This window comes from Scyliorhinus torazame, chromosome 5, assembly GCF_047496885.1.
Source record: "Scyliorhinus torazame isolate Kashiwa2021f chromosome 5, sScyTor2.1, whole genome shotgun sequence".
Lineage (NCBI taxonomy): Eukaryota > Metazoa > Chordata > Chondrichthyes > Carcharhiniformes > Scyliorhinidae > Scyliorhinus > Scyliorhinus torazame.
The window spans coordinates 261,804,267-261,826,161 of NC_092711.1; the positions used below are offsets into that span (position 1 = coordinate 261,804,267).

The window sequence follows — 21,895 nt, forward strand, 5'->3', positions numbered from 1 at the left end:
CTGCACCATAAAACAATAAAAACTTTCTCTGTTACCCTCGACAGCACGGTACCTGCAATACCTGGTCCTACCATGCAAAAGGCGACAGTAACACTGGCCATCACCCCGCTGGGTCTGTTTTTTAACAGGGGGTGAATGTGGTAATACCAGGTATTGCAGTACCTGAGAGGTGGATGCCCATTGGCTAGACCTAGGAGTCTACCATTGGCTAACGCACATAGCTCCGCCCTGAGAGGCGGGGTATAAGAACCAATGCCGTCCCAGCAGCCTTCACTTTCTGTATCGAAGCTGCTGGGTACAGTTCTAGCTGATTAAAGCCGATTAGTATGACTGTCCTTGTCTCACGAGTAATTGATTGTGCATCAATCAGTCAAGGAGACAAAATCTCAGGGTTGTGGGGTTGCCGGAGAGTATGGAGCACCCGAATCCAACTGCGTACTTTTTGCAAATGTTTGGTAAGATGGTGGGGGAGGGTGTACTGGGGTCCGTCCGGAGTTGGACAGGGCCCATCGAACACTCCGGCAGAAGCCTCAGGCAAACAAGCTATCACGAGCAGTTAGTCAGATTCCGTAGCATCCAGGAGAAGGAGCAGGTCCTGAAATGGGCCATGGAGAACCATGATTCGAGATGGGAAGGAAGCCACGTTAGAATATACTACGATGTCGGTGCAGAGCTTGCGAAGAAGCATGCATTCTTAAATAAGGCCAAAGCGGCTTTGTACAAGAGTGTAGTGAGGTTCGGAGTGGTGTACCGTGCAAGGCTGCGCGTTACCTTCGGGTCAAGGGACCATTACTTCGATACTTTGGACGAGGTTGAAGCTTTTGTTACAGAGCATGGACTGGGATCGAGTTGAACAGACTCTGTGTGGACTTATTATGATTATTTATAGGAGCGGGTTTTGGGGTATTTTGTATATATTTATTGTTATTTCTGTTTTTGGGTTGGAATGGGATTGTTTTGCATACATTGTATGGTGGGGGATGGGAATATAACCATTTTGTGGGCTACTGGGCAGCACGGTAGCACAGTGGGTAACACTGTTGCTTCACAGCTCCAGGGTCCCAGGTTCGATTCCCGGCTTGGGTCACTGTCTGTGTGGAACTGCACATTCTTCCCGTGTCTGCGTGGGTTTCCTCCGGGCACTCCGGTTTCCTCCCACAAGTCCCGAAAGACATGCTGTTAGGTAATTTGGACATTCTGAATTCTCCGTGTACCCAAAGAGGTGGCGGAATGTGGCGACTTGGGGCTTTTCACAGTAACTTCATTGCCGTGTTATTGTAAGCCTACTTGTGACAATAAAGATTATTATCATTTAAGGCGGTATTTTTCTTTGCTTGGACATTTATGGCTCCCAGTGGGATCTTGCTCTTGGTGGGGGTGTTGAATTTTGTTGTATTTTTGTAGCAGGGATGGGTAGGGGTGTTTCTTTCTCTTTTTTCGGCCCTGGGTAGGGGCTACCTCGTTAGCAGTAAATATTTAGCTGGCAAATAGGAGCGAGGTGGAGGGAGGGGCTGCGGCCTGTTGGACCTGTTATTTGTGATTCAATGAGCCTCGCATTTTTGTTTGGTTGGAGGTTGGGACTGGTTCGGAGGGAGTAGTATTCTTTGGAATGTAATCAATATGGATGTTTGGGTGGGGCTGGGTTTAGGGAAGATGGGGAGGGTTAGTTTTCTGACGGTGACCATGAGGCTTTCTGTTTCATTTTTTGGGTTGGTATGGTGGCCATTTTGGGTGGGCCTTGAGCCTACATTCTCTGGGCAGGCATTTGATAATCCCTTACTGTGGAAATGGCAGACTCTGGGTAAGGGTGGGGGGGAGACCCCCGATTCAGCTAGTAACCTGGAACGCAAGGATATTAGGGGACCCAGTAAAAATGTCAAGGTTTTCTCTCACCTAAAGAATCTGAGGGCTGTTGTGATGTTTTTGCAGGAGACTCGTCTGTGGGTGAGGGACCAGACCAGATTGTGGAAGGGGTGGGTGAGCTAGGGATTTCACTCAGGCTTCGACAGTAGGGCTGGGGGGGAGGGGGCAATTTTAATCAACAAATGGGTATTTTTTTTGGCAGCCAAGGTTGTGGCAGACCCATATGGAGCAGGGTTACAGGGTTTTTGGCAGATGTGTTGGCGGTATTAGTTAATGTATATGCCCCGAACTGGGATGACACAGCATTTAATAGGAAGCTGTTGGCTTCCATTCCAGATTTAGATACACAGCAACTGATTTTTGGAGGTGATTTAGATTGCATGCTAGATCCGAAACTGGACCGTTCTAGGCCAAAATAGTTGGCACTCTCAGGGGTGGCAAAGACATAGTTAGCGTTTATGGAGCAAATGGGGGGGGGCAGATCCAGAGGTTGACACACCCGAGGGGTAAAAAATTATCGTTCTTCTTCCCAGTACATAAGTCCAGGATTTACTTTTTCCTGGTGGATGGGTCTCTTCTCCCTTGGGTGAGGAAGGCAGAATACTCGGCCATTGTCATCTCAGATTATGCACCACATATGGTGGATTTGGTTCTGAAATCGGGCTCCGCTCAGCGCCCACTGTGGAGTTTAGATGTAGGGTTATTGGCAGATTTACGATTCTGTGGGCGCATGTCCAAGGTCACTGGCAAGTATGTATAATTCAATGGGAATCATTCTGTCTTGCCCTCCATGCTTTGGGCAGCCTTGAAAGTGGTGATTATGACCTCTGCCGTTCTCGCCGGCTCGGTACGCCACGAGCCCAGTGGTAGTGGCAGCCCTGAAGGTGTGGGGACAGTGGAGGCAGCACATGGGACTGGAGGGGGCATCAGTCACCGATCTGTGGGATAACCACCGGTTCGCTCCGGGGGGGTTGGACGGGGGCTTTAGGAGATGGCAGCGGGCAGGGATCGAGAGATTTGGAGATCTTTTCATTGAGGAGGGCTTTCTGAGTTTGGAGGAGCTAGAGGAGGAGTTTGAGTTGCCAGGGGGGAATGGGTTCCAGTACTTACAAGTGCGGGATTTTGTCCGGAGGCAGGTCCCGGGCTTCCCTCACCTCCCACTAAGGGGGCTACAGGGCAAGGTGATGTCAAAAACAGGGGTTGGGAAGGGGAGGGTCTCAGAAATATATAAGGAACTGAAAGGAACTGGGTAAGAATGGTTTCCAAACAGGGGAGGTGAGGAGAAAGTGGGAGGAAGAGTTGGGAGGGGAGCTGGAAATCGGGTTATGGGAGGAGGCCCTGCGGAGAGTGAACATGTCCTCTTCGTGCACCAGGCTTAGGCTGATCCAATTCAAGGTGGTCCACAGGGCTCATATGACTGTGGCCCGGATGAGCAGGTTTTTCGAAGAGGTGGAGGACAGGTGTGGGGGAAGTCCTGCGAACCATGTGCATATGTTTTGGCCGTGTCCGAGGCTAAGGGGATTTTCGGATTCATGTCAGAGAATTTGGAAGGGAGGGTGACTCCGAGTCCAGAGGTGGCAATATTTGGTGTGTTCGGAAGATCCAGGAGCCCAGAGGGGGAGAGAGGCCGATGTTTTGGCCTTTGCCTCCCTGGTGGCCCGGAGACGGATTCTGTTGGGATGGGGGTACTCGTAGCCTCCAAAGTCGGGTGTTTGGGGCAGCGACATGGCAGGGTTTCTTAGATTAGAGAAAAGTAAGTTTGCCTTAAGGGGTTCACTACAGGGGTTCACTACAGGGATTCACCCAGAGGTGGCAGCCATTCATCGACTTCTTCCAGGAAAATTGACCGTCAGCAGAGGGGGGGGGGGGGGGGGCTGGCGGAGAGACATGGAAGTGACGAATAAGGTTGGGAAATCTAATGGAAGGAGAACCGTGGGATGGAGTAGGTACATGGACCATGATAGTTAGGGCTTATGCTTGGGGGGAGATGAGTATGTTATTGTGGGATTTCTGTGTGTGCTGGATCTGTTTGTTTAAAATGTTAAAATTATAAATGCCTGAATAAAATATTTTCTGAATAAAAAATGAAGTGGTGATTATGGGAGAGATTATATCCTATATGATGCATATGGAGAGGGAACGGCGGAGGTTGGTGGATGATATGTTGGAGGTGGACTGCAGGTACCCGTGTGACCCTACTGTGGAGCTCCTGGCGAGCTGGAAAAAGCTGCACAGTTTGATCTGTTGTCTACAGGGAAGGCGGTGAGACAGTGGCAGCGTTCCAGGTGTATGTGTATGGGGAGAAGGCAAGCCATCTTTTAACTCATACGTTGAGGCAGCAGGCAGGCTCCTGGGAGATTATTCAGGTTAGGGATTCAAGTGGTAGTTTGCTTTCCGCCCCATATAAAGTTAACGCTGCATTTCAGGCTTTTTACAAGAATCTTTATAGGTCGGAGCCCTCGGTGCGGGTGCTGGACATGTCAACACTTTTAGATGGGTTTGAGTTTCCGATGATAGGTGATCAGAGACGGGAAGAGTTGGAGGCCCCATTAGGGCCTCAGGAGATTTTGATCGACATTGGGCGGATGCAAATGGATAAAGCGCCTGGGCCAGATGGGTTTCCAGTGGAATTCTGTAAGATGTTTGTGGATCATTTGGTCCTTTGCTGGTAGATATGTTGAATGACTCTCTATAGAAAGAGTGGAGGAGTGGAGCAGAGCGTGTCCCTATGTGCTGACGATTGTTGCAGACCCTGTCCCCACCATGGGTGATAAAATGGAACTATTGAGGAGTTTTGGTTCATTTTCGGATTACAAGTTGAATGTTTTTTGGTTCACCCCCCAGGGAGGGAACCAACTTGGTGCATAGCCTTCTCATTTGGCCAGCTCAAGCTTCAGATATCAGGGTGTCTGGGTGGCCCACGATTAGGCCTGGCTTCATAAATTAAACTTTGCAAGTCTGGTGGACAAGTCTACGTCCGATCTGCAAAAGTGGGACAACCTTCCAATGTTCCTGGTGGGCAGAGTCCAGTCTATTAAAATTAAGATTCTTCCAAGGTTTTTGTTTTTGTTTCAATGTCTTATCTTCCTCCCTTAACCTTTTTTTGTGAGAGTTAATAGGTTGATCCTCTATATGGGCGGCAAGACCCAAGGATCTGAAACATGAAAAACATGAAAATCGCTTGTCATAAGTAGGCTTCAAATTAAGTTACTGTGAAAAGCCCCTAGTCGCCACATTCCGGCGCCTGTTCGGGGAGGCTGGTACGGGAATTGAACCGTGCTGCTGGCCTGCTTTCAAAGCCAGCGATTTAGCCCTGTGCTAAACAGCCCCTGTAGAGTAGTTCTTTAAAGTGATCGGCAGTTGAGGGGCTTAGCATTGCTGAATTTACTTATTATTTGCGGCTAATGCTGAGGTGCTGGGGTAACGCAGTGACCCAGGTTCGTATGGGAACAGATAGAGGCGAGGTTGTGTAAGGGATCTAGTCTGGGTGCATTGGTGACAGCCTTGAACCCTGTGGTCACGTCTACCTTAAGGACGTGGAGACAATTCAGGCAGTATTTTAGCTTGGATCCGTATAGCGGTTGGTCCCCATCTATGCCAAACACTTATTCAAGCCACTGGATGCTACATTTGGGGTTTGGGAAGGGAAGGAGCTTGGGAGATTCGGGGATTTGTTTGTAAAGAGAGTTTGCCAATTTGGAGGAATTGTCGGGCGAAGTTTGGGTTTGTGGTGGTGAACGTATTCAGGTACCTCCAGATAAGGAATTTTGTATGGGTGGCCTTCCCAACATTTCCCGAGGCATCGCAGATGTCTCTGTTGGAAAGGATCCTTTCGCTGACAGGGTCGGTACTTATGAGCAAATTCTGTCTGAGAATTCGGACTTGGCAGATGGAGTGAAGACGAAATGGGAGAGGGAGTTGGGACCTATAGTGAATGATGAGGTGTGGAGTGAGGCCCTTCGCAGGGTGAACTTCACATCTTCACGTGCACACATCTTCAGGTGGTGCATAGTGCACACCTGACCAAAACTAGGATGAGTGTTTTTTTTGCTGGAGTTAGAAGACGGGTGTGAGCACGGTATTCTGTGGGGGCCAGCCGATCACACACACATGTTCAAGTCTTGCCCCAAACTGATATGCTTTTGGGTCTCCTTCTTCAGCACCATGCCAGTTATTCTGAATATCCATCTGGAGCCTTGTCCATTCTTGGCATGTTGGACTCATTGGAGCTGCAGATGGGAGTGAAGGAAGATGTCCTTGCCTTCACCTCGTTGATCGCCCAGAGGCAGGTTCTGCTGGGGTGGAGGTCTGCGACTCCACCCAGCACCTCGGTATGATTGGGTGACCTAATGGAATTCTTATACCTGGAGAAAGTCAAGTACACCATTGAGAGGTTGGTCGAAGGGTTCTACTCCGAAGGCAGCCATTCATTACCTACTTAAAGGAATCGGTCAATTGCTGGGGGGGTGGAGTGTTTCTTTCATTTTCTTTGTTTTTCAGCTGTTTTTTTTCTCTCGGTGGATAGGATGGGTATAGTTGGTAGGGGTTTTTTTATGTTGGGTTTGTGTATCATCCGCTGTGGGCAATATGGGTTTTGTTGTAACGTTTATTGTAAAATAGAAATCTCTAATAAAAATATATATATTTAAAATTCTACTAAATCTCTTCTCATAGGACAACCCTCTCATCCTGGGTGTCAATCAAGTGAATCTTCATGCATCTTTTTAAGGTAAATACATCTTTAGGTAAAGCAGTCAAAACTGTTCCTAATGCTAATAATGGTGTGGTTTCACCAAAGCCTTGTACAGCTGTTTTTATTATCATTCATAAGTTGTGGACATTGCTGGCTGGGCGAGCATTTATTGCCCATCCCTAATTGACCTTGAGAAAATGTTAGTGTGCCACCTTCTTGAACCCTTGCAATCCAGGTTGTGTAGGAACACCCATTATTCTGCTAGGAGAGGAGTTCCAGGATTTTGGCGCAGCAACAGTGAAAGAATGGCAATATGGTTTCCAAGTCAACATGGTGTATGATTTAAAGGGATACTTGCAGGTGGTGGTGTTCCCAGGCATCAACTGCCCTTGTCCTTCTAGGTGGAAAAGGTTGTGGGTTTGGAAGGTGCTTTTAAAGGAGCTTTGGGGAGTTGCTGCAGTTCATCTTGTAGATGGTACGCACTGCTGCCTCTGTGTGTCAATGGTGGAGGAAGTGAATATTTAAGGTGGTATATGGAGTGCCAATCAAGCTTTGTCCTCGATGATGTCGAGCTTCTTTAGTATTGTTGGAGCTGCACTCATCCAGTCACAACTGCATCAAAACTTTCCTATTCTTGTACTCCAACCTCCTTGCAATAATATGATGCATTTGCCTTTTGAATTACTTTTGGTTCTTGAAAGTTAACCTTCTGTGTTTCACAATTACACCAAATTCCCTCTGACCAACAACCTTTAACAGTTTCTTTTAAAGTTTTTTTCTCTTGTTCTAACCAAAGTGAATTACCTAACATTTCCCCACAAATACTCAAACCGCCACTTTCTTGACCACTCTCTTCACCAACTCTATCCCTTTGCAGCCACATTGGGGTGAACATTGCCACAAGCAATGGGGGCCCAATCCCTGAATTTGTTAGTGCCCGCTAGCTTAATTTCACACGATACAGCCAATTAGTGAGCAGCAGCCAAGTAGTAGGCTACCTCCCAATTCACTATCCAATTAAGGACAGCAAGCGGGCTACAAAAAAAGGAGGGCCAATCAGAGCACCCAAAGCGATGGGGAGCCGGAAGCCCCACTGTGAAGGCTATGTGCTATTGATCTGAATGGAGCAGGAGATGGCAACAAACGATGGAGGTGCAATCATAAATTTCTGACTGGCTGTCAATCCCTCCCTCCCGGCATCACTGGGTGGGTCTGTCTACAGGTGAGGCACACCCATTTGCAAGCCCTTATAGATGGATGGCTTGCGAATTGCCAGTTTGTTCCTTCGAAATTAAGACCTCAAATTCATGCTCTTGTCTTCAGTGAGTGGGCAGGCTTTAAACAAGATTGGGTTCCATATGCCTTTAGCAAAACGGAAAATGCTTGCTACTGCTGCACTCCTACGCCCAGGTAATGCACAACGAGCAGTAAATATGTCAGTTTCTCACTTTTTCCCCCACACATTCCAGCCCCACCCAGCCTCCAGAGCCACCACCACAGGGCTGGGAAAATCCTACCTTTGTACCCTCTTTCATACTTTCACCTTACTGACCCCTTACCCAATCCAACAACATTGTTCTCGTAATCTATGGCTTTAGTCAATGACATCTAGTTCTACCCCCCGACTGCCTCTCCAATATCTCCCTTATCGCTGACACCTAGAGGAGGGGAATTTTCTGTGCCACCCCTTGGTATATTTCTCAGTGGTGGGGGACGGCCTGCCATTGAACCGTGGCAGGACCATCTGGCCCAGTCGCTGTCAATGGGATTTCCCATTGAATCCAACGCTCACCGCTGGGAAACTCGCGGCGGGGTTTGCCATTGGCAGGACCGGAAGATCCCGCTGGTGAGAATGGTCGGAAAACCCTTCCCCCAGTCCTTGTTTAGTTAAATGCACACATAATATGATAGTTCTGTGTTGACTTTGAAATGAACCTTTCGTTTTATGGGATTATATTATACTAAAATAGTTCAAATAAAAATATGTTTAAAATATTTATTTTAAGGTAGTGTGGTAGGGATTTATTTCAGTTTTTTTAAGAGGAAGTGGTGGTGTAGAGGTAACGGACGAGTAATCAGAGGCCACGGCTAATGCTCTAGGAACACAGGTTAAAATACCACCAGGGAAGCTGGTAGAATTTAAATTCAATTAATAAATCTAGAATTTAAAAATTGTCTCAATAATGTGGCATGAAACTATCATGGATTGTTGTAAACAGCCATCTGATTCACTAATGTCCTTCAGTGAAGGAAATCTGCTGCTTCATCCTCTGGCTTACATGGGTCCAGAGCAATGTATCAAACCACTTCAAGTCTAAAAGAAATGAAATCGGATCAACCACCTGGAATCAGCCTCGGCACCAGAAAAAACATCAGCAATCCCAGCCCTGTGGATCCTGCAAAGTCCTCCTTACTAACATCTGGAGGCTTCTGCCAAAATAAAGAGAGCTGCCTCATAGACTAGTCAAGCAACAGCCTGACATAGTCACCAAGTCATACCTTTTAGACAATTTCACAGACACCACCTTCACCATCCTTGAGTCGATCAACAAGAATAGTTCCAAAGACAGGATGTTTCATTTACGTGTATAGTTTGAGAAGCTATTCAGTTCTCCTTACAGAATAGAAGGTTGAGAGGAGATTTGACAGAGGGGTGTTCAGAGTAGATAGGATCAAATGTTTCCTGTTAATGGAAGGGTTGAGAATGTAGGACACAGATTTAAGGTGTCTGGCAAAAGAGACAAAGATGACAAGAGGAAAAACCTTTATGCTGCGAGTGTTAAAATTTGGAATGCACTGCCTAAAAGGGCGGTGGATGCACATCCAAACTTGAGTTTTAAAAGGCAATTGGAGAAGCACCTGAAGGAAAATAATGGCAGGGCTACAGTGTAAGCCGCAGGAGAGCTTGAGAACCTAAATTGTTCTTGTAGAGTCAACACGGGTTCAATAGGCCAAATTACCTCCTTCTGTGCTGTAAACATGTTATAATTTCATGGTTAAAGGTACAGCTGGTTGCAATTTGGCTTGCTCCATTAACATTACAAGCACAATTTGCTGTGAAGGGCATCTCTGAATAAGTTAGCACTCAATTCCTTTTAGCAATCATTTGCTTTTGAACACATTATGAGTTAAATTTTGTTACAAAATAGAAAGTTTTACATTTGTATTTGAGTGTTAAGACTCAAGATATGGCTTTAAGCTTAATTTATATTTCTGAAGTTGTGTGTTAGGGAGACTTCAGTTTTAGTTTCACTTTAAAAGATGCCTACATTTTAATGAAGTTCTTACGACTCTAAAACAAACATAGGGTACAAAAAACTGGTGGGTTGCCAAGCAATCAGGGACCCACAGAGACAGCAAAAACAGCTTGAATTCAGTTTGAAAAGGTGAGCCATAAGTAAACACCTGTCCATAGAAACTGCTGGAACAGGGTCATGAAGGGAGACTGAAGAGAGCAGGCCCCAAACAAAAGAGCAGAAACATCCTGAAACTCAGGAGAGGGACAGAAGCAAGTTCCAAGAAGAGCTTCTAGTTAGGGGCTGGTTTAGCACAGTGGGCTAAACAGCTGGCTTATAATGCAGAACAATGCCAGCAGCGCGGGTTCATTTCCCGTACTGGCCTCCCCGAACAGGCGCCGGAATGTGGCGACTAGGGGCTTTTCACAGTAACTTCATTGAAGCCAACTTGTGACAATAAGCGTTTACTATTATTAGTCAAAGGAACAAAGAACTGGAATCTTGAAAAAGGGTTCTGTTCAGTGAAATTAAGAGTGAGGAGCAGAGAGATTCCAAGTTAAAAACACAAACCTGCAAAAAAGCAGACTGTGATAACCCTCATGAGGACCAGGGGGGATTGCTGATTGATCTCTTCATGGGCTTCATAGAATATCAGTTCCCACGATGAGCTGGCGGAACCCAGCTGGGGATTGTCACTGGGATCTTTAAATGTTGCTCCAGACCTGAATCGGCAGTTCCCAAAAGTCCTGGGCTGGGACGTTTGTTTTGTGTACCGCAGTCGTGGCTTTATTTTCGGTTTAAAATAAACCAATTTGGTCTTTCACTCCACGCCTCCTAAAATTATTCCACAGGCGAAAAGCGACTGTTTATTAAACATGCATAGTAAAGATAAAAGGATAAAACCAAACAAGCTGCAGCACAAGAATTATGAATTAACAGAAATACAAGAAGCGCCATTACAATATTTACATCCAATTGCTCAGTTGGGCAAAACTGCCACGTATGTCTAACCACGCCCCCCCAGCAACAAAGTCCCAACAATGGAAAGTCTCACTGATGCATAGCATGCCATGGGAAAAAGAGAGTGCCCGTCCTCCACTCCTGCACTGGTTTACTATCACTATCATCCAGCGACTCTGTCTGCACTCCAGGCCGCAAAGTCAGGGGAGGTGGCAACAATCCGACCCAAGACCTCCAGGCCGTGGAACTTAACCAGTCCAATGGACAACAAAGTCACCGGCAGTCCACAAAAACTTCCCTCCAATGCCACCGACAAGCTGAACTGTTGAGCCGGTCCATTCCCAGCACTGGCAGCTGGCTGGCTGTCTCCCATCCTCTGGATTCTTTCACCAGGTCGCGATAGCAAAAGAGGCGGCAGTGGCTAAGCACCCGGCTTCCAGCATCAGCAGCATCCAGCGGTGATGGCGAGCAGAGAAAGAACCGCATCCATCTACAAAAGAGTGGGAAGCTCAACCAAGCAAACAACAGTAAATAAAATAATAATAATCTTCATTGTCACAAGTAGGCTTACATTAACACTGCAATGAAGTTACTGTGAAAATCCCCAAGTCGCCACATTCTGGGGCCTATTCGGGTACATTGAGGGAGAATTCAGAATGTCCAATTCACCTAACAGCACGTCTTTCGGGACTTATGGCAGGAAACCGGAGCACCCGGAGGAAACCCACGCAGACACAGGGAGAACGTGTCAACTCCGCACAGACAGTGACCCAAGCCGGGAATCGAACCTGGGACCCTGGCGCTGCAAAGCAACAGTGCTAACCACTGTGCTACCATGCAGAGCAATGATGGGCCGCCCCTTGTTAGGGGCACTATCCAAACTAAAATAAAAAGCAACGGAAGCTTAGAACCTCATCAATATGTGGTTAAAGGGGTTTATAAAGGCCCCCGGTCCCTGCAGTGCCCACCGGGAGCTGAAAGCAGCAATGGTGCCGGTGGACACCACGTGTTCCTCTCCAAGGCTGCAGCCGGTCTCACTGCTCTGCAATGGGCTTGATGAAATCAAGGAGGGAAATATTGGAGTCTGTCTGCCATCAAGAGACACACAAAAACAAGACACATACATTCGATGCTCAGATTCTGTCTCTAACACTGAGTTGTGCAAGAGTGCCAGCCATTAAACTGAACAGGTTTTGAGTTGTCAGACGACAGCATTCTTGAAATGTTATTAGAACTTACATACCCTCAGACTGCAATGCAAAAATCAGGTAGTTATATACGGGCAAGGACACATTACGCTCCTGTGAACTCTTTTGGGGTGCGCACCTATTTGATGGGGCGGGGGACTGGATGTATTTGCAATATATGAAAGAGGAAATGAATTGCTGTTTTCGCTTCCGTACTCACATTGGCAGGCTTCAAGCGGTTAATGATTGTGCTCTTCCCGCTGTTATCCAGCCCCAAGCAAAGGACATTCACGTCCCTGCGCTTCAGCCTCAGCCAAACGGCTAATTTATCCAGCAAGCCCATGGCTGGATTGGGCAGCATTGACTCTGTTGCCAGGTCCCACCGCTTCCTCTTGTGTGTCTGCAGTGACGCAACTGCAACCCTCAACCTCACTGGACATGCACCCGGGACCGAGACACCAACTTTGCTCCTCGCCCCCTGCGCCGGGATATCTCCCCTGAAAAAAATCAGGGTTACAGCCTGGGGACAAGAGACACCATATGACCCTTCTCTATTTTTTAAGCGGCATTTGTATTGCGCCTATGCAGCAATCATAAAGAGGCGTATGTTAAGCTCGCTGCACCGCAACAGAATTACCGCCTTCACTGACTTTAAATTAACAGGAAGGAGTCTTGCAACACCAGGTTAAAGTCCAACAGGTTTGTTTCGAATCACTAGCTTTCGGAGCACAGCTCCTTCATCAAGTGAATCTGCGCTCCGAAAGCTAGTGATTCGAAACAAACCTGTTGGACTTTAACCTGGTGTAAGACTTCTTACTGTGCCCACCCCAGTCCAATGCCAGCATCTCCACATCATGGCTACCTTCAATTAACAGAGCAGTCTTGCTGAGCGACACAAATCCAGGCAGTGAGATTAGAAAAAGGATAGGTAGGATGAATGTGTGGCCAGAGGGGTTCTGGAGGAGGATGGGTTTCAGATTTCCGAAGCATTGGGACAGGTTCTGATGAAAGTTGGACCTGTACAAACTGGATGAATTACACCCCAATAGGACAAGGACCAATATTCTTGCAGGCGTGTTTGCTGGCATTGTTGGGGAGGCTTTAATCTAGTATGGCAGGGTGATGAGTATCTGAGCAGGGAGTTAGAGCAGATGGAAACTGGGTTAGAAACAAAAGGCAGAAAAAATGAAAGCAAAAGGAGAACACATGGAAACAAAACCCAAAAAACAAACAGTGGCTCTCTTGTCCCTAAACATGGGCTCAGTGTAAGGAAAGAGGTAGAAAAACAAATTAAAGAGTTCTGGATCTTAATGCTGTATTAATATCCACTCATGTATGTGGTATTATCAGGTATTGCTGTACCTAAGAGGCTGATGACCATTGCTTAAACCTAGGAGTTTACCATTGGCTGTTGATACATAGCTCCGCCCTGACAGGCGGAGTATAAGAACCGGTGCCATCCCAGCAGCCTTCACTTTCTGTACCGAAGCTGCTGGGGAACAAGTTCTAGTCGATTAAAGCCTTCAGTTATGAAATCACTTCGTCTTGAGTGTAATTGATCGTGCATCAATTTAATCGACTCGACTTAAGCTGGAAGGATGGATCTCCGAATCAAACCGGAGTGCCTGCAACTCAGCCCCCATGCAGAGAACTCAACTGCAATATATAAACACTGGCTGGCGTGCTTTAAAGGCTACCTCGAGACGGCCGGAGGCACCCGCTCAGAAGAACGGAAAATGCATCTCCTGCGCTCAAGGGTCAGCCCTGGGATCTACACCCTTATCGAGGAGGCGGAGGACTATGATGCCACGATTGAACTGTTAAAAGGACATTATATCCGCCCTGTAAATCAGGTTTACGCACGTCACCTGCTTACAACAAGACGGCAAAGCCCCGGGGAATCGTTGGAGGATTTCTTCCGGGCGCTCCTGGTGCTGGGCCGAAACTGTGGCTGCCCGCAAGTTTCGGGGAGAAAGCACACGGAACTTTTAATCAGGGATGCCTTCGTAGCAGGTATGAGCTCCTCAGAGATCCGCCGAAGACTCCTAGAAAAGGGACACCCTGGGACTTAGAGAGGCACGGGCCCAGGCAGGGTCCATGGACGTAGCCTCCCAAAACGCGCAGTCCTATGCTCCCGACCGCGCGGCGGCCCTGGGCTGCGTTGCACCCCGCAGCGGCTGCCCCACAGACCTTCCCCCTGACACTGCAGGCTGGCGCTGCGAGACTGTACGCTAACGCCGCCGGGCCCCGCTGTTTCTTCTGCAGGCAGGCGAATCATCCCCGCCCGCACTGCCTGGCCCGCACCGCCACCTGCAAAGGGTGCGGCAAGAAGGGCCACTTTGGGGGGGTCTGCCAGGCCCGCGCCGTGGCAGCGGTCTCCAGAGGCTCCGGACCGCCGCGGCAACCCCCTCTTCAGGCCCCGACCGGCCAGCGCTCACCGCCACCCCCCTATCCTAGGGCCACGTGTGACCCACGGGCGTGGCCACCCTGTCCCCGGGACACCACGCTGGACGGGTGGGCGCCGTCATTTTGTCCATCCCCGCCGCCATCTTGTCCATCCCCGGCCACCATGTGCGACCCATGGGAGACGCCATCTTGGATGGGCCCCAGGCACCCAGCACGGCCGTCTACACCTTGCCCAATCAGAACTCGCATCTGCTTCACCTTGCTTCGGTGACACTGGACCAAAGTCGACCTCGGACACTCGCAACAGCAACAACGATGGTCTTCATCAACGGCCACGAGACGTCTTGCCTGATTGACTCTGGGAGCACGGAAAGCTTTATTCACCCGCCACGGTAAGGCGCTGTTCACTTGTCACCCACCCTGTAAACCAAAGGATCTCCCAGGCCTCCGGGTCACACTCGGTGGAGATAAAGAGTTTCTGCCTAGCGAACCTCACTGTCCAAGGCAGGAGATTCAACAATTTCCGCCTTTATGTCCTGCCGCACCACTGCGCGGCTACACTCCTGGGGTTGGACTTCCAATGTAACTTGCAAAGCCTGACCTTGAAATTCGGCGGCTCGATACCCCCCCCCCCTTAATGTCTGCGGTCTCGCGACCCTTAAGGTCCCTGTTTGCGAACCTCACCCCGGATTGCAAACTTGTCGCCACCAGGAGCAGACGGTACAGTGCCCATGACCGGACCTTCATCAGGTCAGAGGTCCAAAGGCTGCTGAGGGAAGGGGTCATCAAAGCGAGCAACAGTCCCTGGAGAGCTCAAGTAGTGGTGGTAAAGACCAGGGAGAAACATAGGGTGATCATTGACTACAGTCAGACCATCAACAGGTTTACGCAGCTGGACGTGCACCCTCTCCCCCGTATAGCCGACCTGGTAAACAGGATCGCGCAATACAAGGTCTTCTCCACGGTGGATCTCAAGTCCGCCTACCATCAGCTACCCCTCCGTAATAATGACCGCAAGTACACTGCATTCGAAGCAGATGGGCGGCCATATCAATTTTTAAGAGTTCCCTTTGGTGTCACTAATGGGGTCTCGGTCTTCCAGCGAGAGATGGACCGAATGGTTGACCGGTACAGCTTACACGCAACATTCCCATATCTGGATAACGTCACCATCTGCGGCCATGACCAGCAGGACCACGACACCAACCTCCGCAAATTTCTCCAGACCGCGAAAATCCTTAACTTAACGTACAATAAGGATAAATGCGTATCTAGCACCGACCGTCTAGCCATTCTAGGCTACGTAGTGCGAAATGGAGTTATAGGCCCCGACCCTGAGCACATGCGCCCCCTTATGGAGTTCCCTCTCCGTCACTGCCCCAAGTCCCTGAAGCGCTGCCTACGGTTTTTCAGTTACTACGCCCAGTGGGTCCCTGTAGGCGGGCAGCACGGTAGCATTGTGGATAGCACAATTGCTTCACAGCTCCAGGGTCCCAGGTTCGATTCCGGCGTGGGTCACTGTCTGTGCGGAGTCTGCACATCCTCCCCGTGTGTGCGTGGGTTTACTCCGGGTGCTCCAGTTTCCTCCCACAGTCCAAAGATGTGCAGGTTAGGTGGATTGGCCATGATAAATTGCCCTTAGTGTCCAAAATTGCCCTTAGTGTTGGGTGGGGTTACTGGGTTATGGGGATAGGGTGGAGGTGTTGACCTTGGGTAGGGTGCTCTTTCCAAGAACTGGTGCAGACTCGATGGGCCGAATGGCCTCCTTCTGCACTGTAAATTCTATGAACTACGCAGACAAAGCCCGACCCCTAATCCAGTCCACAACCTTCCCCCTGTCGACGAAGGCCCGCCAGGCCTTCTGCCGCATTAAAGCAGGCATTGCAAAGGCCACGATGCGCGCCATTGACGAGTCACTCCCCTTCCAGGTCGAGAGCGATGCGTCCGATGTAGCTCTGGCGGCCACCCTCAACCAAGCGGGCAGGCCCGTGGCCTTCTTCTCCTGCACCCTCCATGCTTCCGAAATTCGCCATTCCTCAGTCGAAAAAGAGGCACAAGCCATAGTTGAAGCTGTGAGACATTGGAGGCATTACCTGGCCGGCAGGAGATTCACTCTCCTCACGGACCAACGGTCGGTTGCTTTCATGTTCGATAATGCACAGCGGGGCAAGATTAAAAATGACAAGACCTTGCGGTGGAGGATAGAACTCTCCACCTTCAACTACTAGATCTTGTACCGTCCGGGGAATCTAAACGAGCCCCCTGATGCCCTGTCCCGCGGCACTTGTGCCACTGCACAAGTGGACCGCCTCCGAGCCCTCCACGAGGACTTCTGCCACCCGGGGGTCACTCGTTTCTTCCACTTCATCAAGACCCGCAACCTGCCCTACTCCTTCGAGGAGGTCAGGACAGTCACCAGGGACTGCCAAATCTGCGCGGAGTGCAAAACGCACTTCTACCGGCCAGAGAGGGCGCACCTGATAAAGGCTTCCCGTCCCTTTGAACGCCTCAGCATGGATTTCAAAGACTCCCTCCCCTCCACCGACCGCAACACGTATTTCCTGAACGTGATTGACGAGTACTCACGGTTCCCATTCGCCATCCCCTGCCCAGACATGACCGCAACCACCGTCATCAAGGCCCTTTATCTTTACACTGTTCGGTTTCCCCACGTACATACACAGTGATAGGGGGTCCTCCTTTATGAGCGACGAACTGCGTCAATTCCTGCTCATCAGGGGCATTGCCTCAAGCAGGACGACCAGTTACAACCCTCGGGGAAACGGACAGGTGGAGAGGGAGAACGGGACGGTCTGGAAGACTGTTCTACTGGCCCTACGGTCCAGGAATCTCCCAGTCTCCCGCTGGCAAGAAGTCCTCTCGGTGGCCCTCCACGCCATCCAGTCGCTGCTCTGTGCAACTACCAATCAGACACCTCATGAACGTTCCTTGTTTTCCCCAGGAAGTCCTCCAGGACCTCGCTCCCAACCTGGCTAGCGACACCCGGACCCATCCTGCTTCGGAAGCACGTGCGGGCGCACAAGTCGGACCCGTTGGTCGAGAGGGTCCACCTGCTGCACGCTAACCCCCAGTACGCCTACGTGGCGTTCCCTGACAGCCGGCAAGATACAGTCTCCCTTCGGGACCTGGCGCCCGCCGGAACCCCATGCGCACCCGAACCATTACCCCCCCCCCCCCCCCACAGCACCTCACGGGAGGGTCAGTACTCCCGCCACTCCTGCCTAGGCCCGCCCACCCACCAACGCCCCCTACAGGCGCCCCCCCTCGCCCGTGTCAACCGTCTGCCCCAACAGCGCCGCCTAGGGTTGACGAAGCTGCCAGGGAGGCCGAAACCACGCTCCCGGAGTCGCAACCACCTGCACCCCCACCAGAATCACCACCGAATCCCAGACGATCCAGAAGGACGACCAGGCCACCCGATCGACTGATTGCTTCGCTGTGACTTTAACCGTGAACGAACACTTTGTAAATATTCTCGACAGCCCTGTAAGGAGTCATCACGGTACCTCCATATCTGATCATACCATGTTAAAGGCGACTGTTACCACTGGCCACCACCCCCGCCGGACTCTTTTTTAACAGGGGGTGAATGTGGTATTATCAGGTATTGCTGTACCTAAGAGGCTGATGACCATTGGTTAAACCTAGGAGTTTACCATTGGCTGTTGATACATATAAGAACCGGTGCCATCACAGCAGCCTTCACTTTCTGTACCGAAGCTGCTGGGGAACAAGTTTGAGTCGATTAAAGCCTTCAGTTATGAAATCACTTTGTCTTGAGTGTAATTGATCGTGCATCAATGTATATAATGAGATGCAGACAGGCAGTGATTGACACACAGTGTGGTGATGTGCATCAATGTAAATGCATGTAGGCATCACACACACACACTTAACCAATAGATCAGTTAGATAGGACATGACCAATGGACATTCACGATACACACAGAGGTGACACCACCACAGGAGGGCATTTCACCAACCCATATATAAAGGACACCACACACATGATCTTCCTCTTTCCAGTGGAGACAGTCAGTGAGTAGAGACACAGGGTTGATTCAATATTACACCCACCACGTGGATTGCAGCAACTGGTTAGTCAGTCTGGGTAGCTATAGTAGGATGAGCAGTAGTGTCGAACCCGAGGAATAGAAGTGTAAATAGTTTAATAAACGTGTTGAAGTTATCTCCACGTCTGAACCTTCCTTTGTCAAGTGCATCACAAGGAAGCCGCTTATGTTACACCTAGAACACAACAAATCACACATGATAACCAATGAACACACTCGACACATAACAACCAATCACCAGACTGGACACCACCACTATAAAACACACAGGGCATTAAGACTCTCTCTCTCTCTCTCGCTACAGGACACAGCTACTGAGATAGTAAGAGTGCACAAGCCAGTGAACACTATCACCATGAGTTAGAGTCTGGTCAAGCCAGTAGGAGGTTATCAGTTAGATTGATAGAGTGTCAACTCACAGCAGACTATGTACAGCAATCAGGATGTTCAATAAAACAGTGTTGGACCATCTCCTGTGTCACAAGCCTGTTTCTAGTTTCACTGCATCCAGTTGCAGTCAACGTTGAACCAACTTACTTAACATATCATGGTACCAGAGTGCTATTAATCCTAATGAACCTACCTCGAGTGCATCTGCAACCACCAGCAAGCAGCCATCCAGCAGCATGGAAAACATCCAGCCTCCTTCGCAACTCCGGATCTCCGGCAACCTCGGCGCCAACTGGAAAGTCTTTAAACAAAAGTTCCTCCTGTACATCGAGGCCTCCGACCTCGAGGCAGCATAAGATGCCAGAAAGATCGCGCTGTTCCTGTCGACTGCGGGTGATCACGCCATCCACATCTATAACTCGCTTACGTTTGCCGATGGCGAAGACAAGACAAAGTTCAAGACAGTTCTGCTGAAATTTGACAGCCACTGCGACATTGAGGTGAATGAGAGCTTTGAATGGTACATCTTCCAACAGAGGCTTCAGGGCAAGGATGAACCTTTTCAGTCCTTCTTGACCCATCTCCGCATCCTAGCGCAGTCATGTAATTATGACTTGACGACTGATTCCATGATCCGGGATCAGATGGTTTTCGGGGTCCAGTCCAATTCCCTGCAAGAGCAGCTCCTCAAAATCAAACAGTTGACCGTCTCCGTCGCCATCGAAACGTGCATTGTCCATGAGCATGCCAGAAATCGCTACTCCCGCATCAGGGCGGCAGAAACTGCAGAACTGGCCTCCCACGATGCAGAAAGAGTGCAGGCCATAGCGAAAATGCAAGGCTTGAGCATCGAGGAGAGTGGCCGTTTTGCCCGCTTGTCTCGGGTCCCCAAACATGCGCGCCACGACCGGGTGGACGATAAGGCCGAAGACCCTGAGGCGCATGCGCGAACGTCAGCCGACCACACTGCGCATGCGCGATGGCGCACAGAATGTGCTGACGTCAGCGTCATGACATGTCCGAATTGTGTCATGACGTGTCCGATGTCTACAGTGTGGAAAACCTGGCCACTACGCGGCCTTCTGCAGGTCCGCTCAACCGATCTGGCAGCGATCCCGCCTCTCCATGAGGCCACCGACATGGCAGCAATCCCGCCTGTCCAAGTGCCGGCGTCCCATCCTCCACCTCTGAGGCGATCGACAAGAATTCGTCGCCCGCCACAAAGACTGAATCTATAGACTTAAATCTTGTAAATTTTGTTCAGTTTGCTCTGTATCTGTATGATAGACACCTTCCCATGTACATATGTTCATTCACTCACCACATGTACATAATCATGCATGTATATATATCGCCACATTCCAAAATTTTCTTCAAAAAGGGGAGATGTCATAATATCCACTCATGTATATAATGAGATGCAGACAGGGAGTGATTGACACACAGGATAACCAATGAACACACATGACACATAACAACCAATCACCAGACAGGACACCACCACTATAAAGCACACAGGGCATTAAGACTCTCTCTCTCTCGACAGTACACAGCTACTGAGATAGTGAGAGTGCACAAGCCAGTGAGCACTATCACCATGAGGTAGAGAGTTAGTCTGGTCAAGTCAGTAGGAGGTTATCAGTTAGATTGATAGAGTGTCAACTCACAGCAGACTATGTACAGCAATCAGGAAGTTCAATAAAACAGTGTTGGACCATCTCCTGTGTCACAGGCCTGTTTCTAGTTTCACTGCATCCAGTTGCAGTCAACGTTGAACCAACTTACTTAACACATCAAATGCATGCAGCATAAAAAAGATAAATGAACTCAGCACAAATATACTAAAATGGATCTGATTTGATAGCCATTTCCGAGACATGGTGGCATGGAGATCAAAGTTGGGAAATCAATATTCAGTGTTCATAGAATCATAAACTTTACAGTGCAGAAGGAGGTGATTTGGCCCATCGAATTTGCACCGTCCCTTGGAAAGAAATTAAGCATCCTACTTAAACCCACGCCTCCACCCTATCCCAGTAACCCAGTAACCCCATCTATCTTTTGGATACTAAGGGGCAATGTAGTATGGCCAATCCACCTAACCTGCACATCTTTGCACTGTGGGAGGAAACCGGAGCACCCAGAGGAAACCCACACAGACACGGGGAGAAAGTAAAAACTCCACACAGACAGTCACCCGAGGCCTGAATTGAACCAGGCTGTCTGGAGCTGTGAGGCAGTAGTGCTAACCACCGTGCCACCATGCTGCCTCTTGACTTTCAAGGAAAGTGGGTAGGAAAAGGATGTGTGGTAGCTCAACCAATATAAGAGGAAAGAAGTATATTTCTGAGGGTTGATCTAGGCTCAGAGGATGTGGAGTCAACTTGAGAGGGATTGACCAATGACAAAGGAAGGAATTGAGTGGTAGGAGTATTGTATCGACCACCGAAAAGTAGCAACACAGCAGGAAAGAGTTTAAATCAAGAAATAACAAATGCATGTAAAAAGAGCACTGCATTAATCATGGGTGACATTAATTTTCTATAGATTGAACAAATCAAATTGGAAACGCATTGAAGAGGATGAATTCATAGAGTGCATTTGGGATGGTTTCGTGGAGCAATGGGAGCAAATCTTCAGCCGCGTTGCACATGGTGCAAATCCTGCTATGTTGGGAGAATTGCAGGAGAGACAGGGGGCAAAATTCTCCGGTATCGGTGCGATGTCCGCCGACTGGCACCCAAAACGGCGCAAATCAGTCGGGCATCGCGCCGCTCCAAAGGTGCGGAATGCTCCGCATCTTGGGGGGCCGAGCCCCAACCTTAAGGGGCTAGGCCCGCGCCGGACGAATTTCCGCCTCGCCAGCTGGCGGAAAAGGCCTTTGGTGCCCGGCCAGCTGGCGCGGAAATGATATCTCCGGGCGGCGCATGCGCGGGAGCGTTAGCGGCCGCTGACGGCATTCCCACGCATGCGCAGTGGAGGGAGTCTCTTCCACCTCCGCCATGGTGGAGACCGTGGCGGAGGCGGAAGGGAAAGAGTGTCCCCACGGCACAGGCCCGCCCGCGG

The 21,895-nt window shown here is 49.5% G+C and overlaps 1 protein-coding gene and 1 long non-coding RNA gene across 2 annotated transcripts in view; both read right to left on the reverse strand.

Annotated features, from left to right (window-relative positions):
• Window positions 1-12,464, reverse strand: part of LOC140421090 (ADP-ribosylation factor-like protein 6) — a 106,959-nt gene extending 94,495 nt beyond the window's left edge. The window contains exon 1 of the mRNA XM_072505456.1: window positions 12,160-12,464. Coding sequence (XP_072361557.1) covers window positions 12,160-12,300 — 141 coding nt within the window. The 5' untranslated portion in view covers window positions 12,301-12,464. The remainder of the gene's footprint in view (window positions 1-12,159) is intronic.
• On the reverse strand, window positions 10,633-12,152 carry LOC140421093 (uncharacterized). The gene is made up of 2 exons (XR_011946668.1): window positions 11,996-12,152; window positions 10,633-11,242 (listed from the first exon to the last, which is right to left on the reverse strand). It is a non-coding gene; the product is annotated as an uncharacterized lncRNA (long non-coding RNA).
• Window positions 12,465-21,895: the final 9,431 nt, after the last annotated feature.